This window comes from Dermacentor albipictus, chromosome 8 (assembly GCF_038994185.2).
Source record: "Dermacentor albipictus isolate Rhodes 1998 colony chromosome 8, USDA_Dalb.pri_finalv2, whole genome shotgun sequence".
In the NCBI taxonomy this organism is placed as follows: Eukaryota; Metazoa; Arthropoda; class Arachnida; order Ixodida; family Ixodidae; genus Dermacentor; species Dermacentor albipictus.
Window position 1 is genome coordinate 116,693,908 of NC_091828.1, and position 17,701 is coordinate 116,711,608.

Sequence of the window (17,701 nt, forward strand, 5' to 3'; positions counted from 1 at the left end):
AGGTCAACGCTCTGTTTTTTTTTCCGATGCTTTTTAGGTTGGGTGAAATTGTTTTGTCTCTGAATATACAGTTAGTTGCGAGCGAACGTCTTTCCTGTCCACGTCTCCTTTCTCCGCAATGCTTCTGCGCTTCCCTTCGCAAAAATCATGTCAAACCAACTAGACCAACAGCTTACTATTCCGTTGGAGACACCAAAGTCAGCGTCAAATCGCTCTGCATGCGGACGAGTGCAATTCAGGGCCCGCAGCCCTGCGTTAACGCCGCAGTACGTGAAAGTGCAGGCTCTGTAAATGTCAGTATGATGTTGCAAGCCATGGAAATGCTCAAGGGCATGAAGCCATGTACATGTGTTTTCGCAAGCACCTAATGAACGCGAGCGCATACCGGTAACAGACGTTAGTTGTTTTTCAAGCGCTCCTGCTTTTAACAACTTGATCCTGTGCAGTAAGAAAAAAACTTTTGAGCATTTCGAATGGTAAACTAACAACAAAAAAAGAAAACGGGTGTAAAATACAGCAATTTAAGAAACTCGTAAGGCACAGGGGTGATCACGCTCGTCTCGAGCCTCGAGCAACGTACGGCGGAGCAAATGAACTGAACGTTAGCGCAGCTGTTTGACTAACGACAAAGTGCTTGTGCCTGAAAGGGTCTCACGTTCTTCCACTTGCGTTTCGAGTTGTTTCTTCTTAACTAGGTACCTCCCGTAATATTTGTCTCTTCCTTGCGCAGAGCTTCGCTGTAGACAAGTGGGATCCCCCCTGTACGCGATTCAGTGTCACGCAAATGTAGTGCGAGCTTCGTAACTGGTTCCAGTGCCGCGTCGTTACGCCTGTCTTGAAGTACGTTTTAAAGATACCTTTGCAGTGAACACTCACTACGGCACGCTGCACGTGCGATAATATATATGTATATATCCGGAGAATGTTTCTCTTGGCGCGCTAGTCCTTTTGCAGGCCCGTCCAGAACATAATTGAGCGCAAGTCTAAGTGCCACTTGGAATGCGATGGCGATGATGCCGATAATGATAATAACCAATGACAAAAGTCTGGCACGCGATTAAACTTCTACTTGACGTCGATGGAATATTATCGCTCCAGCGTGGCGATGATCGCTCCAGCGCGGTAAAAATAAACCACGCCGTTCCTACCCCCTTTCCTCAGCCCCAACTCACAGATGAAAACATTGTCTTTCATGGACTTCAACTACACGTTGAGTCACCTTTTTCTTAACACGTGTACTCTTCGTGGTGAAGAAAAAAATGTAGAAGCTGATGTAGCTTTTCTTCTCGAACAGTCTTTGGGCAGTGCACGGTTAATAACGTCCCATGACTAAATCCGAGGCTTGTATGACCGGCATGCCCTGTATGAAGGGTTTGTAGATCCAGTGGTCACTGTCAATCGGCACTTGCTGTAACGCACGAGTTCGCAGACCTAAAGCGTGGTGGACGCCTTGAACGTCCTATGCGAATGACGTTGGCTGCGATTCTTCTACGCGTTGTGGAACGCCGATTTCAGTGTGTAATGTGAGTTTTTTAAAGTAGTACTGATGTTTATTGATTATCTCTGTTTGTGTTCCTTCTTGAATTCAATTCTTCTTCAGCTAACATGTGTTTTTATGTGTATTGGCCAGCGTGGGTGTGGTCAGCCTTTTCGCAGAATTGGTGTTCAGGAGTGCCACACTGCGCAGCCTGCGGTTACCTTCAGCTTTCTGCGAATTCCGTGCCACATTTTGGAACCCTCCTCTCCAGCTTCCAGATCCCAAAGCCGCGCAATGCATGCAGCCCTGGCTCGCAGCCCTGCGGAGACCGAACTTGCCGCTCAGCAAGCTCTGCATCGACTTGCGGGGCTTCGGCGAAGCTGAGTGCCACGCCTTCTTCGGCGCAGTCGCGGATACGGACGCTCTGAAGTCGGTGGTCGTTCTCTCCTTGCCCGCAGTCGAGCGGCCGGACAGGGTCTGCGCCACCATCAAGGAGCGAGGACTGAGCGACCGAGTGGACATCAAATGGCCTTGCATGCGCAACACAAGATGGCTGCAGCAATGCCCGCAAATCACCAGCGTAACCATCAGAGCGACCCATCTTCAGAGCAATGGCGAGTTCAGTTTGCAGCGAGTTATCTCTGCTCTAGGAGTGGTTGGTGGCTGCTCTCACATAACGTCACTCCAGGTTAACTGCGATCAATTTGATCGCAGTGCGTTCTCAGCCTTGGCGGCATGCATAAGAGCTCCGTCCGCGCTAACTGATGTAAAAATAAACCTCGGTGACGTTTGTACCCGTCCGATAAAACAGGAGGATCGTGATGTGCAGGCGGAACTGTTGAGAGCGTTGGCCTCAAACGTCAGACTAGTCAGCGTCAGCGTCAAGGGAGTAGTGCTGTCCGACGACGACTTCAAGTGGCTCGCGCATGGTGTTGGCAAAAGTATCCGCCTCACAGAATTCGCCATGACTCCCACCTGTAACTTCTGTGCCGGGCATGGTGAAATGTACGGACCAGTGAGCAGCTGTTCGGTGCACTGGACTGAGGCCTGGACGGGAGTATCCATCAAGAACCTCGCATTGGCCGACATCTTGGTAAGACTCAGTGCTATTTTTTTTTAATCATTTCAGAGCGTAAGTGATGAGCTAGTGTGGACAGTGCACGCGTGGAAGGCGCCGTGTAGTGTTTTTCTGCGCCAATCAATAGACAGAACTCTGGTGCTACGCGTGCACTAGTGCACTACTAGTGCAGTAGTATAGTTGTGCAGCAGTAGCAGTGCACTACTAGTGCACCAGTAGTGCCCTACTCGTATCTAGTCATGCTGCGAACGTTGCGGCTCCAGCAGTATGGGAATGGCAGACAGTTGCGAGGTGCTGCGTTTTGCGGTTGGCTGCTTGCACGAACTTTAAAATTCGTTTTCAATATGGGCTAAGCCAAATTCACCGGTGATATTTCGCAGACGATGCGTGTCTGTGCCCCAAAAAAATCGATGTAGCAGGTTAACTTGACTACGAAATTTTGTGTCCGGACTCCTTTGACCAAATAATTTAGAAACGGCACAGGCGGATAAGTTGTAATCGCTTCTTTTTTGGTTCCCTGCCTCATAGGTTTTACGATGATCGGAATCAGTGTCCGAATTTCTCGCAGCAAGATCCCACCTTTCAGGGGCTGGGTGAGAGGGCTTCCAGTGTGAAGCGGGCACGATTCTTTTTTGTACTTCCCTATAAACTATCGAACCGGCAGATGCTGTCTATCGCAGTCCATTACATTTACACCGAGGCATATTGGAGTCGCTGTGGCCTTGCCTTCAGATGTAGCATCGCCCATGTGAATCGATACGCCTGCGCATTCGCACACCCGCAAAAAAAAAAGAAGAGAAAAACAGCGAGCAGATTTTTTTTTTCATGCTCACTCGTTCATATCTTTAAGCCGATATCCTCGTGGTTGCCTGTGATGCTTGCGTAACAGATTACTGTAATCTTACTGTTGCAGTCGATGGCGTTTTAAAATTAGAACCGTTATAACACGTTGCTGAGATTTCTTATTGGCAATTTTCAAGATGCTCTGATTCTGGCGCTACGTCACCGCTTTTCCAGCGGAGCCAATTTAGATGTCTTTACATTTTCGCGCACATTGTACGATACCAGTCGCGACTGCAATATAAAGCTCTTCGAACGTTTTAGCCATTGCAGCCTCATCAACGCTTGTTCGGCTTTAAACCCCACAACGGCTCATTTTTTCTACGTGCAGGAAACGACCAGACGGAATGCCTCCGCCGTGTTTGCCGCAGCTCAGTTCGTGTTAGGCCAGGAAGATGGCGTCGAAGGCGCTCGTTCTATCGAGCTGATGCACGACCATCCTCGTCTGCTCGAAATGGTGAGCGAAGGCGCTGACGTCACCAAGGCCGACGCCAAGAAGATGATCAGCAGCGCCCTGCTTCGTGTTGGCCGCTTGAGCCTCGACGAGTTTATGAGAATGACGGGCGTCGTCCAGGAGACGGCGGAGTGCCTTGCAGACCTTGGTGCCAGGCGTCAGCTCTCTGACTTGAACTTCGACTGCTGGCTACACGTTCGCCGTTTCCTGAAGATATCGGACGTTCTGCAGCCTCGAGCCGGTCTATGTGAAAAATGTACGAGTGGGTTTTTATCATCCTTTTATTTTGCTGGTGGGGGATGAGAGGTCAGCTCGTTTATTACATGAGGAGGAATGTGAATATGAATACCTGTAAGCAAAAAATGATGGATTACAAAAAAGGGTCATTCCGCTGCAACATGAACAGCAGGAAGATTTGTTATAAATTTCCTTAGATATTGGGTGGGTGGGGGGGGGGGGGGCTGTGATGCAACATCAGCTTCCCAATGGCTAGCTATTTATGAACCTGAGATTAATTTTTCTAGACACCATATTTTTATTTCCCGAGATACTGAAGGCCACGGGCGGCCCAATTGCGAAAGCAAAACTCTTAAGTCTACATAGTTCGCAATAACAAATGGAACAAGTTACGAAGTCTATCCCGCGCTTCAATTATTGCGAATCCAGCAAACTTGACAAAGGTTGTGCATCGTAAAGCGTCTGTACTACCTTGGCCTGTCTTTCAATAACACCTGGGAGGAAAAAGCAAGCAGTACCTTTTCTTTTTAGTGTTTCACTGTTTTTCAATTATAATAATTAAGCTGCTGTTTTGGATTGTCGCTGAATCACACAGCTTGCATAATGTTGCTTTTTAAGCCTATTTGCACGTGGATGAAAGAGAAAGACTAACAAAAGGCGAAGGTGCCAGGCAAGTTATGCAGCACTTGCTACTTCATTGGGATCATTCAGACGGTATGAACTGAAATAAAAAAGAGAAATAAACGGTAAATCTGAGCAAACTAACTTGACGCTTGAGACTTGTGTAGCCTTTGCAAATAGTGTGTTGTGTGTTTTGTTGTTATGTGTGTGTTGTGTGTGTGTGCGTGAGCAGAGAAGTCACAAGACAAATGTTAGTTTTCATCTTTCATATTTAACGAAAGTCATCGACCTAAACGATATAACCCATACTGACAAGCCCCATAAGTTCCTGTAAATGAGTAAAATAAATAAATTAATGCTGGCGTTATAGACAGCATTTCTATCTTGTACATTAGAGTACGCATAACCAGTTTACATAAATATTGCTCCCCCATATGTCTTGGTAATTGTGCCTCCGTACATTTTCTGAATATTTTCTTGCAGGCTGGCAGTCACCGTCAGCAGAGTAGAGCTTTCAAGCATTTTCATAGAAGACACGGCAGGTCCCTATGGCGTCGACGTACGGCGCAATCAAGAATTCAATAAAAGATTCAGTCAATGAGTCAATCAATAATTCATCTCTGTTTCTGCAATGGAGAGCAAAGAAGCTTTTGTAAATCCAAATAAATCATTCGTGCATGTACCAGATACAACAAACTGGGTGTTTTATTTACGCAGACATCTTTATTATATTTCATGGTATAGAGAAATGAAATATCGACTGCGCACGTAATAAGCGAGTGTATTGTGATACATTGGCGATGATACATTATCTTTTTGCCAGCCCTGAACTAGTATTTGGAAGTGTTAAATTTTTAATAAACTTCAGCATTGCCATTTGTTGGGCGTGTTGGTAAACTGAAAGCATATTTAGCGCCAGCAAACAAGGACGGAAGGGAGACGACATAGCGCATTGTGGCGTCGTCTCCCTTCCGTCCTTGTTTGCTGACGCTAAATATGCTTTCGCTTTAAATAAACCTTGGGGCTTTCCCAGGCACGTACCCAGGATTTTTTTTCGAGGGGGGCCCAACCCAAGGTAACATTTCTATGTAAATGAAGGGGGGGTGAGGTACTTTTACTAGTACAAGTGCGAATAATGTCCACCATTCGCAATAAACACAGGAAAACCCGCAAAAGAGAAATGAAATAAGGTGTAGCTCGCAGGTGCACCTATCCACCTCTCCTTTACTTGGCAAACAAGGAGCCACATCAAATGTACTCGTGCATGACAGAAGTGCAGGTAGGACACTGCCAAGAAGTAAACAAGCGAAAATGTAAGATAAAGATTTCTAGTAGTGTTTTTTAATTTAGCTCTGGAGGAATTACATATATATATATATATATAATTTTTCCAGAGCTATATATTCTCCAGCTATATTCCTCCAGCTATATATGCGGCACAATCGCAGTTCTTTTGCATCTCTCGTTTACCGCTCTACCGATTGTTACGAACTTCCAACCGGTGCCACCAGTATTACGACACCCAACCGGTGCCACCAGTGTTACGAACTTCTACCGCTGCACCACGATTACGGCTTTGTGGTCCCGTAGCGCTCGTCACCCGTTTCGTGACAGAGCGTTGGTAGCGATGACTCCGAGCCTGGCGTCGATGAGAATAACAAAAGGGACTTTATACATTATATACAGGTTATCATACAGGACATGAACGGGTCGGCACTGGGGCCGAGTGCTCACAACAAACGCGACTGTTCTCGCACGACGACGTCCGGCGAAAACGCGTTACACATCTCACCCCAGTCGGGAGCGACACTCTCTCCCGGTGGGGTCGGCAGATCCTGTTTTCGAGCGGCGTGTCGCTGCTTTTATAATCCCCGAGGCCCATTGTCACTCAAACGGCCCAATACAAAGTCAGCACACGACGGTCGTCCGAGGGGTCCAACCAGCGACCGCGCTGGCCACCCGGTTCAAAGTTCGCGCGCGCGGTGACCTCCAGGCAAGGGAGGTGCGGCGCCGGGCCGTCTGGCACACGCGGACACGTCTAAACACGCTGCTCGCCGAGGCTTCTCCCGCACGACGGCGCAGCATCTTGTCTTGTGAAGGGAGAATTATGGCGCTCGCAGGATAGATTCCGCATCTTGCAGATTCGGAATCCGGGCTTGTGGTAATGGCACAACAGCATCCCCGCCCTCAGATAAGGCGCCGGGAAGACGAGCTGCCTCCACGTGGCTCGGATGCCAGGCGCGCACGTTCGTCAGGCTCGTCCAAGTTCACGTCCAGTGTCGGGGCGCCAGGTAACATCACGTGCCCAGGTCCGACTCGCCAGGACAGGAGCTCTGCTCACCACGCCGTCGCCAAGGCACCTTGACCAGCTCCGCTCGGGTCGTTCCTAAGACCTTGCTTCTCGCCACTGGTCCCGCTTGGTCGTTCTGCAGCTTGCAAAACCGACCGGCAAAAGGCAACACCCAACACGAACAAGTGCCCTCTGTCTCCCGTCAAACACCAGACAAGGCCATAATTCAAATCAACCTAACTAAATTGTTTTCCCCTTTTTTTTTCTCCCGCTGCAACAAGAGGCAGGTGTCCGATCTAGCACACAAGGCTTAAACAATCAGTTTTCAAATCATCAACACAACAAAATAGAAACAATTATTAATCAGCAATAATAATTACAAATAGAATGGTCCCCTTGAAATCGCTTTGGACCGAAAACATACTTCTGAGGAAGCAAATGAGGTCATTCATTTTTCCCGGCGATATTTTCGCGGAATCCGAAGCTGCTTATATTTGCGACCCTGCTTATCCGTGTAGCGGCGGTACAATAAGCCAGATTCCTTGCCAAATGAAACCCCCTTTTCTTTCACTCCCCGTTTGACGCTCTTCCTCAGATCGGCTAGTGAACAATCTTCCTGTTGTTCGCGAATCAGACTTTTTCTTTCAACTGCAGCCTGCTCCTGCCGGCTGGCGGAAACCGGAGCGAGTGTGGAGCCCGCGTCGCCTAATTGCGGCGTCGAGTCTATATCGCGGCTAGCACTGCACGCGTCACTCCCACTCACTTCCAGGACCCGCTCGTCTAGGCCAGCCTCCGAGCTCTGCCTCTCCCGTGACTGCTCGCCACTCAAGTTACCGTGATCGGTCCGTGTGCCGCACCGCTGTTCGCTCACCGACGCTAAGTCAAGTTCCCTCGACAGCGGGCGCGCTTTGGATCGCGTGGGGGCCATGTACGCCACGTCGGCAAAGAATGATTTGCCGTGATCCCTCAGGAGCTGCTCCGAGCTATTTGAGAAGAGGTAGGAAAATTGCTCCGGGAGGGCGGCTGACACAGCGGCTTCGGTGTTAAGTTTCCCAAATTCTCCTTCAATGCTAACCGTTGCGATCGGTAAACAGACACTCTCCTTCTCGGCCACTTGCCGTATCCTAACGCACTCTCCCGTAAAATCACTCGAGGAGACGAAAGACGGGTGAACAACGTCCATAGTTGCTGCAGAGTCCCGCAGTGCTCGGCACTTCTTGCCGTTTACCTTAATTTCCTGCACATAGGGCTCCAATAGACGTATCTTTTTGTGAGTTTCCTGTATCGTTGCAAAAGCAATTCTCTCTGGGCAGCTTGCAGCGATGTGCCCTTGCTTTTTGCAATTGTAGCAGGTTAACGGTCTCCGTTTTTCAAAAGAACGCGTCATTTCGTTTCGCTGTTTCGGACCATCGTCATCATTCTGAGATGCATTCTGTCCATCCCTTACAGTTTCTTTGGGAAGGGACTCGTCGTCCCGAAACTCGCGACGCGTGATTTCCTTCCGTTCGTCGGGCTTCCCGTAAAACCCATCTCTTCTATCTGCTTTTTCTATGCGCACTGCCTTGCTGTGCAAGCTGCGGCGGGTGTAATACTCTTCCGCTAACTCTGCTGCCTTGTTTAGCTTAACCTCCTTTAGCCTATCTTGCAGCCAGAGCCGGACATCCTCATCAATGCAACGGTAGAACTGCTCCAACGCGATGCATTCGACAATTTTGTCGCGGTCGTCGTAAACCTCTTCGCCCTTCAGCCATTCCACCAAGTCGGCTTTTAGACGAAACGCGAAGTCAACATTCGACTCCTTACCCTTTTTTGCATACCGGAACCTCTGCCGGAAAGCTTCGGGCGACAATTTGTACTTCCGCAGTAGCGCTTCCTTCACATCACTGTAGCTCTCAAACGCCTCTTTCGATAAGCAAGTTATTACGTCTGATGCCTCCCCAGGAAGCAACGCTAACAGATTCTGTGCCCAGAGGGATCGCTCAATGCTATTCCGTTCGCACACGTGCTCAAATTTCACGAGGTATTTGGCCATATCCTCTCCGACGACAAAGGGTGGAAGTTGATCGCGTATTCTTGGAACGTTAGAAGTGAGACTAGGCGCTGGCGAGCTATTTCGGGTCTCCAACTCTTTCATTTTAAGCTCGTGCTCACGTCGCTCCCTCTCTGCCTGCAACTCCCGATGTTCCTTTTCTCTCCTTTCCTCCCTTTCCTCTTCGCGACGTTCCTGTTCTCTCCTTTCCTCCCTTTCCCGTCGTTCATTTTCCTTCCTTTCCTGCTCACAACGTTCCTTCTCCTCCCTTTCCCGACGTTCATTGATACCCGCCAAGGCCTCTGCGGCTTCCTCAGCCGTTACGTCCCCAGTCCTCATGACCTCAAGGATCGCATTCTTTCTTTTGGTTGAGCCCAACTCAATGCCCAACTCCTCACAAATTTCGAGAAGTTCCTTCACCTTGTACTTCTCCATCGTTCACACTGTCCTCCTGCTGTTTACCCTTTTTGAATATACCTGCCGTACGCTACTATAACACTACTAGTAAGACATATGCAAGTATATCACACACTGCCCTGTTTACCCCCTCAGCATCCCCTGGTTTTCAAAACACTCTTACTAGGCTTGAAACACACAAGGTTATCACAATGCAACACCAAATCCTTCCCTAAGCTACTATAACCTGTGTCAGAGAAAGTCTGGTGTTTGAGGTAAACTTCAGGCACTCACCGCGCCGAGGTAGCTGATGCCGGTCAATCCCGTAGCTGCCATCCAGTGTTACGGACATCCAACCGGTGCCACCTGTGTTACGAACTTCCAACCGGTGCCACCAGTATTACGACACCCAACCGGTGCCACCAGTGTTACGAACTTCTACCGCTGCACCACGATTACGGCTTTGTGGTCCCGTAGCGCTCGTCACCCGTTTCGTGACAGAGCGTTGGTAGCGATGACTCCGAGCCTGGCGTCGATGAGAATAACAAAAGGGACTTTATACATTATATACAGGTTATCATACAGGACATGAACGGGTCGGCACTGGGGCCGAGTGCTCACAACAAACGCGACTGTTCTCGCACGACGACGTCCGGCGAAAACGCGTTACACATCTCACCCCAGTCGGGAGCGACACTCTCTCCCGGTGGGGTCGGCAGATCCTGTTTTCGAGCGGCGTGTCGCTGCTTTTATAATCCCCGAGGCCCATTGTCACTCAAACGGCCCAATACAAAGTCAGCACACGACGGTCGTCCGAGGGGTCCAACCAGCGACCGCGCTGGCCACCCGGTTCAAAGTTCGCGCGCGCGGTGACCTCCAGGCAAGGGAGGTGCGGCGCCGGGCCGTCTGGCACACGCGGACACGTCTAAACACGCTGCTCGCCGAGGCTTCTCCCGCACGACGGCGCAGCATCTTGTCTTGTGAAGGGAGAATTATGGCGCTCGCAGGATAGATTCCGCATCTTGCAGATTCGGAATCCGGGCTTGTGGTAATGGCACAACACGATCTAAGCGCAAAAACAAATTCGTGTCGTTATTCGGGAAGTTGCGTAACCATGCGTGGTCACCAGTCGCAAAACTACGTAGAGCGCAGGACTCTGCGGCTCTGGACGTACAGCACCCACCGCAGAAGATGAGAATAACACCCTCATGAGCAGCAGAGAAGTGGCTACATTGGGCGGCTCGACTGATTAACGCAGAAGCGTCGTTCAAAGCACACGGCATAATTCTCCACTTCCGGCCGCGTTTTCTCTACTTCCTTTAAAAAAAAAGTCGATCAGTAAACATTTTCACAAGAAAACGGTTAAATTTGTCAATTTTCGCTTTTGCGGCCTGTTTCACTGTTGCCTTGGCTCTCTCCCTCAGTAGATCGCTTAATTACTCAATACCTTGCGATTTTTGCTTCTAGGTGCCAATTTTTCATGAAAAGTGCTGTACAATCAGGGAAAAGCCATACGAGGTAACGGGTGACAGTGATATTGCTGATGGGTTTAGCGCATATTGCAGTGTGTGATGATGAACTCCGCTTTGCATTGTTTTATTCCCAACCTTATCTAACCTGTATCAAATCAAATCATGGTTATTATTATTACGTCGTATGTTAATTAGAGTATATAAGTACACAGACGAGGGTGTATGGTTCCGAGGATCTGCAAGCATCGCGGCGAACCATTATTCGAGGAAATAAGGAAGCAAAAGAAGAAGTTAAATGCAACTGGCGTTTTCTCCAACCCCAACTCGTTCCACGAGCATAGAGACCTTAACTGACTACTGTTGCATCTGGGTCGCAAACCCCAAGGGTAGCGTTGGCCTGGCGGCCTGGGGCACAGCTGGAAGCATCCGAAGGTCCTGGCAAAGCATGAGTCGACTGCTAACAGAACAACTTGTTTATTCTAGCATCGCAAAAGAGCGGCCGGTCAGGTCGACCGAAGTGGAGAACGGGAGACCACGTTACTCGACGGAAGAAATCGAAGCCTCCCTCTTGGCGTCCGGGGGCAGCTGCTTTTATACTGTAGAAGGATCGACATTTGGGCGAGTTGGTACTGGTTGAACATCTTGAAGGGGCAGCGCAAAAAGACGTTGACAGAAGGCAGGAAACACACAGGACGGCGCTGAACTCACAACTAACTTTATTCGAAGGCATACACACACTTATGTACACAACCCATCGCCACGTGCTCTCCCGTCCATGGCGTCATTATCAGTGCGCAGACAAAAACACGAGACACCATTTAATCTAATGCTACGTTATGAAGCGGCTTAAAAATTCAAATTCACTATCATGCAAGTTTATCGATGGCATGCTTACACAACGCGACCCTTTTTTTCTGATATAGAAGGCCTCAATAATCTCCCTCGTAGTCTGATTTTTGTGCGTAGAAAGTACCGTGGAGTTTTTATATATTGGAGTCACCCATCTCAGGAATATAGCAGGCAGATTTGATATAAAGGTTGTTTTTTTCCGCCCCTAACAAGTTGATCAAAATTTGTGGTAAGATCGATAGGAAATTGGCCCAGGCTGCCTCCTCTCATGCTGGGAAAGGCTGCACTATTAAGCATACTTCCCCGTTTGTGCACTGTAGAATGGGAGTCGTTTACCAACTTCCATTTTCCTGCGGTCACGTATACATAGGTCAAACAGGTCGCTGCCTCAATATTAGATTATCTGAACATAGGCGCTCACTAACGGGTAATGCCTACTCGCATGTCGCGCGGCATTGCTCTGAGCATGGGTGCACTCCAATATATAAAAACACCACAGTACTTTCTACGCACAAAAATCAGACTACGAGGGAGATTATTGAGGCCTTCTATATCAGAAAAAAAGGGTCGCGTTGTGTAAGCATGCCATCGATAAACTTGCATGATAGTGAATTTGAATTTTTAAGCCGCTTCATAACGTAGCATTAGATTAAATGGTGTCTCGTGTTTTTGTCTGCGCACTGATAATGACGCCATGGACGGGAGAGCACGTGGCGATGGGTTGTGTACATAAGTGTGTGTATGCCTTCGAATAAAGTTAGTTGTGAGTTCAGCGCCGTCCTGTGTGTTTCCTGCCTTCTGTCATCGTCTTATTGCGCTGTCCCTTCAAGATGCTTTTATATTCTCGGAGCCGAGGGCAAGCAGGAACGGCTCGGATTGAAGCGCACGTGACGGCGGCGCATGGACACGTTGAGACGAGCAATGACGCATCCGCCGGGCAGGCGCCGGTCATACCTCCTCGCTTCACAGTTGGGGAGCTCCTCTCCCCGGCTGCCACGCTTTGACAAGCGTGGGCACCAACATGCACACACACACACACGAAGACACGTGGCATTGAAACATGCCTGGACGCGCTTGGCAGGAAGCGTTGTGGCAGTGCTCAACAAGCCAAAATGTCCGCCGCTTTGAACGAAGCCCCGGCGTCCGTTGCATGCAGTGCTGTAGCTGTGTATCGTCATATCAGCTCTCACAGGAGTGCTCGGGTGTGACTAAGGGCCCTTTTATGGCCATGGGCGCGAAAAGGAGAGCAAAGTGGCGATGCAAAACATGCGTATCAGTGGATGCGTCCAAAGGTAGTTCTAATGAGTTATCAGCCATTGCTGAAAAGCTATCATTGCTGCATTCCATTTGAGAGCAAGTCGAGTCTCTCTCCTTAATTCTCTCTAAGATAAACGACTTGCTGGACCTGAAGTCCCAGATCGTAGCAGTGAATACAAAAATTCAAGAAATACACGACTCAGTTGAATTCTTGTCAAATAAATATGATTTGTTGCTGCAACAATCAGCAACTCGTGACTAAAACGTATCTGCATTGTGGAGAGTGGTGGTACTTGACGATGGAGGTCACTTCACAACCAGCTATCATTCAAAGCCTTCCAAGTAAAATAAACGCCTCTGAGGAGTATAGCAGGTGCTGGAACCTCGAAATTTCTGGATGATCCCAAAGTCCCAGGGAGAACTTGACTGCTACTATCTTCGGGCTGGTCGCTCCGCTGGGCATTAACTCAATGCTTCCAGGCCACCTCGTATCCATGCACAGTTTGCCTGGGCAGCTGGCAAGAAACCAGCGCCTATTTTGGTGCGCTTTCTTTTCGGCAGAAATAAGGGACAAATGGCTCACAAAGAGGAAAACATTGCATGCTTTGGCGCAGCGAAATGAAGCCTCGAATTTCGTTGTCGAAAACCTGACAAAATACAGCAGAGAATCGCTCTAGGCGACCAAGTCTCAGGAAGTGAGTTTGAAGTTCTCGCGGGCGAAACACAGCAAAATTTATGCTCCAAAGACGGAAGGTGACCCGATTGCGCATATAATGGGTGTTTCTGATTTGAGTCAGGTAGCCTGACCGCTTCTTTCCCTCATTTTCATTTTTACGTTTTGTCTTTTGTAGTTGCGTCTTTGTTCCAACCATGCGTGGGAACAATTCCGTGATTTTCCTTCTCTCTCCAATCTCTTTTGAAAAGTTGGCGGAATGGCTTTCACTGTTTTTCATGCAAATGTGGGCAGTATTCGCAAGCACTGAAATGAAGTTTGTTTCCAAGTTCATATCTAGCTTTTCTGCACACGTACCAATTAGCGCCCCAAACGGCCCCGGCGCGAAGCTAGGGGGTTTTCAATGAAACGAGCGGGTTTTTCGTGAATAGCTAAAGCTGCAGGTCAATTATTGAAAAAAGTTAGGTGACAGACATGTTCTTGAATACAAGCCATACGAGTGATATGCAGTGATCGCGCTATGGCAAACAAGAGATTTGTTCCCAGAGTGGTTAAAGATTCAGCAATTGAAGCGTACGGAAACTACAAAAATGTGTACTCAATTTTCGAGACAAAAGCAGTAGCGGTGATAAAGCTACGTCTGCTATCGTTATAGCCGCTACAGAGCATGTAGTCCGGAGACTCGGCTTTTGATAGATAGATAGATAGATAGATAGATAGATAGATAGATAGATAGATAGATAGATAGATAGATAGATAGATAGATAGATAGATAGATAGATAGATAGATAGATAGATAGATAGATAGATAGATAGATAGATAGATAGATAGATAGATAGATAGATAGATAGATAGATAGATAGATAGATAGATAGATAGATAGATAGATAGATAGATAGACTTTATCAAAAGAATAATCAGAAAACCGCTAATGGTCGGGGCCCTTAGTCCAGGGCTCCGCTGGCTCTTGCCATCTTCTCAGCTCTCTTTATCAGCTTGAGCTGGTCGTCGAGGGCCGAGCTGGACAGCAGTGCCTCCCATTGCTCCCTCATGGCGTTCGTGTCTAGGTGTCCTATGTTTTGTAGTGTGCACTCCCACGCAATGTGGTACAGAGTTGGCGTGGTCCCACACCATGGGCATTCTTCCCTGTAGGCTGTGGGGTGTATCCGATGTAATATGTGTAGGTTCGTGTAAGTGCCTGTCTGGAGTCTACGCCAGGCAGCGGCATCTTCTGTCATTAGATTTGGATGGGGTGGTGGATATCGCAAGCGACGCCCTCTTTGGTAGTTAACGATGGCTGAATACTCGAGGTCGACAGGGTCCAGGTCTTCTGCAGCCGGCGTGTTGAGTGCTCGGTTATGTACGAATCCTCGAGCTGCTCTGTCGGCCTGCAGGTTGACCGTGATGCCGGTGTGGCCCGGTTTCCAGATGATGGTTTGGGTGGTGAAGTCCTCAGGGTCCTCCTTAAGTATTCGGGCTAGGATTTGTGCAGCAGGTCTTCCAATTCTTCCCTGTAGGAAGTTGCGGCAGGCCTGCTGGGAATCCGTGAGGATCGTCAGTGGTTGGTTTGCGTGTAGGCCCTCGCAGATGGCTAACGCGCTGGCCATCTCTTCGGCTTCCGTGATCGTGCAGGGGCGGGTCGATGCGGCGGAGGTAACGTGGCCTCGGTGGTCGCATGCCACTGCCACTGCGCCCTTGTTGTTCGTCCCATACATGGCGGCGTCCGTAAAACGGGCCATGGTATTGAACCTGAACGCTTTCTCCATGTACTGGGCCCTTGCTCTCCTCCTGCCGGAGTGTAGGTTAGGGTCCATGTTGCGTGGTATCGGGGCAACGTGAAACCTGTCCTGGACCTGGCGAGGTATTAAGCCGCGCTTCTCCGCGCTTGTATCTGTTGTTGCGAGACGTAATGGGCTTCTGTCAGTTCGCTGAGGGTGTTGTGCAACCCTAACGCCAATAATTTCTCAGTCGATGTACTCATCGGCAGGCGGAGAGTGGTCTTGAACGCCATCCTCAAAAGTGTGTCGGCCTGCTTCGTATCCGACTGTGTGAGGTGGTAGTAAGGCAGGCTGTATGTGATTCTGCTCACCACCAGACTACTGACCAGTCGGAGGGTGTCCCTTTCTTTCATTCCTCTGTTCTTGGATGTTACGCGGGAGATCATGCGTGATATGGCCTTGACACTGGTTTTGAGGAGTGTAAGGGTGTGTGTAGCGCGCTGGTTGGACTGCAACCACATGCCCAGCACCCTCAGCAATGGCTTCTCTGGTATGAGGCCCCCGTTGAGGCGTACCTCGAGTCTTCTTGTTGGGTCTGTGGGGACTGCGTTGTTACCCCGGCATCGCCAGACTCGTAGGAGGTCAGATTTTTCGGGCGAGCATTGTAGTGCCCGTTGTCTGACGTATTCTTGGATTAGATTTGCTGCAGTTGCAGGCGTTCTTCTTTTTCAGCGAGGGACCCTGTTGTGGTCCAGAGTGTTATATCGTCTGCGTAGATTGCGTGCCGCAGACCTGCTACGTCCGGCAGTTTGCTTGCGAGGCCGATCATGGCGACGTTGAACAGCGTGGGAGAGATGACAGCACCTTGTGGTGTTCCCTTGTTGGGAGGGTGGTACACTGGGGTCTGGATCTCTCCCATCTTCAGCTCCGCCGTGCGGTGGCTCAGGAAGCTCTGAACATACTTGTACGTTCGCACTCCGCAGTTGGTGTTGGCCAGCCCTTCTAGGATTCCTTGGTTGCTGACGTTGTCGAAAGCCCCTTTGATGTCGATTGCTAGGAGGACGTGTTCGCCGCAGCGGGAAACGTTGCTGAAGACTTCTTCCTTGATTTGGAGTACTTTAGCACATCTTGTGTGGACAGGCCTGCGCGGAAACCGAACATGGTGTCCGGCAGGTGTTTGTTATCTTCCCAGTGTCTCTGTAGTCTCGTGTTTATAATTTTTTAATACACCTTGCCGAGGCAGGACGTGAGCGATATGGGTCTGAGGCTTTCAATTGTCAATTTCTTGCCTTGTTTGGGGATCATGATTATTCGTGCGTGTTTCCACATCGCCGGTACCGTAACTTGTTCCAAGTGTTTGTTGAGAAAGACCGTGAGCGCGGCCTTTCTCAACATGTGTGTGCTGTGCTATGTGCTCTCTGTGCTGTGCTGTGCTCCGTGAGCGCGGAGATAGACTTGTCGCTCAGGTTTCTGATCATCGAATTTGTGATCTGGTCCGTGCCCGCCGCTGTGTTACGGTTGGTGGCTGCGATGACCGCTCTCATTTCATTTTCGGTGATAGGTTCGTCCATTAGCGGGTGTTAGATATGGAGCTGGTTCTTGAGGCTACTTCGAGTTCCCCAAACCGCTTCGAGTGGCAGCACAGCTAATTGAGGAATGCGGAAGCAGGAAAGCGCATTCCAGAGAAGCGGCCGAGCAAACAAGTTTAAGGCAACAAGTTCGTGCGTCGCCGGGATTAGAAGGGGGCCTGGGACAATGGAGCGCAATCGACCCCCTTCGTCTTTGAAGAAGGCATTTGCCACCACTGCGGAGCCGAGTCACCGGGAGCAGGTGGGCATCCGACAATGAAGCAGGTGCACGGGCGCCCCCCCGCTCCTTCTCCAGCCTACAAGTGGATTGCCAGTCTGCGAGGCAAGACAGCAGAGAGCCCCGCCAGGTGTGACACCACGACACGGGCGCCTACCATTGGCTGCAAGTGGCGTCATCGGAGTGGACTCTCCCATTGGTCAAACATGACGTGACTTGCAGTGCTCGAAGGGCTTATAAGAAGCCTTCCAGAGAGACCTGAGCATTCTGGGACATGCCCTGATTCCCTGATTCACCTCTCTCGAACTTCTTGCCGCGGGCCGCAGCGTCCGAGTTGCTGCCGGCCCGTAATGTCTGTACGACTGGTACTTGACGCTCACCGCCCTGTATAGAATGTAAAATAAATTCCTCCCAAGTTTGGGTTTTCATCCGCGAAGTCCGTCCTCCAACCCCTACATCTGGTTGGCAGCGGTGGGATCGCCTCCGAATGCATCAGCTGGTGG

The 17,701-nt window shown here is 49.6% G+C and overlaps 1 protein-coding gene across 1 annotated transcript; it reads left to right on the forward strand.

The window, feature by feature from the left end:
* Positions 1 to 1,447: 1,447 nt before the first annotated feature.
* LOC135910306 (uncharacterized) lies at positions 1,448 to 5,379 on the forward strand. The gene is made up of 4 exons (XM_065442352.2): positions 1,448 to 1,523; positions 1,631 to 2,570; positions 3,727 to 4,105; positions 5,191 to 5,379. The coding sequence occupies exons 1-4, from the start codon at positions 1,462 to 1,464 to the stop codon at positions 5,214 to 5,216; spliced, it is 1,407 nt and encodes a 468-aa protein (XP_065298424.1). The 5' UTR covers positions 1,448 to 1,461; the 3' UTR covers positions 5,217 to 5,379.
* Positions 5,380 to 17,701: the final 12,322 nt, after the last annotated feature.

Bases quoted from the DNA above. Each gene is read 5' to 3' on its own strand.
- LOC135910306 (XM_065442352.2), top strand. From the start codon at position 1,462: ATGCGAATGACGTTGGCTGCGATTCTTCTACGCGTTGTGGAACGCCGA. The intron at 1,524-1,630 runs GTGAGTTTTTTA...TGTATTGGCCAG, and splicing joins CGCCGATTTCAGTGTGTAAT to CGTGGGTGTGGTCAGCCTTT. The intron at 4,106-5,190 runs GTACGAGTGGGT...ATTTTCTTGCAG, and splicing joins AGCCGGTCTATGTGAAAAAT to GCTGGCAGTCACCGTCAGCA.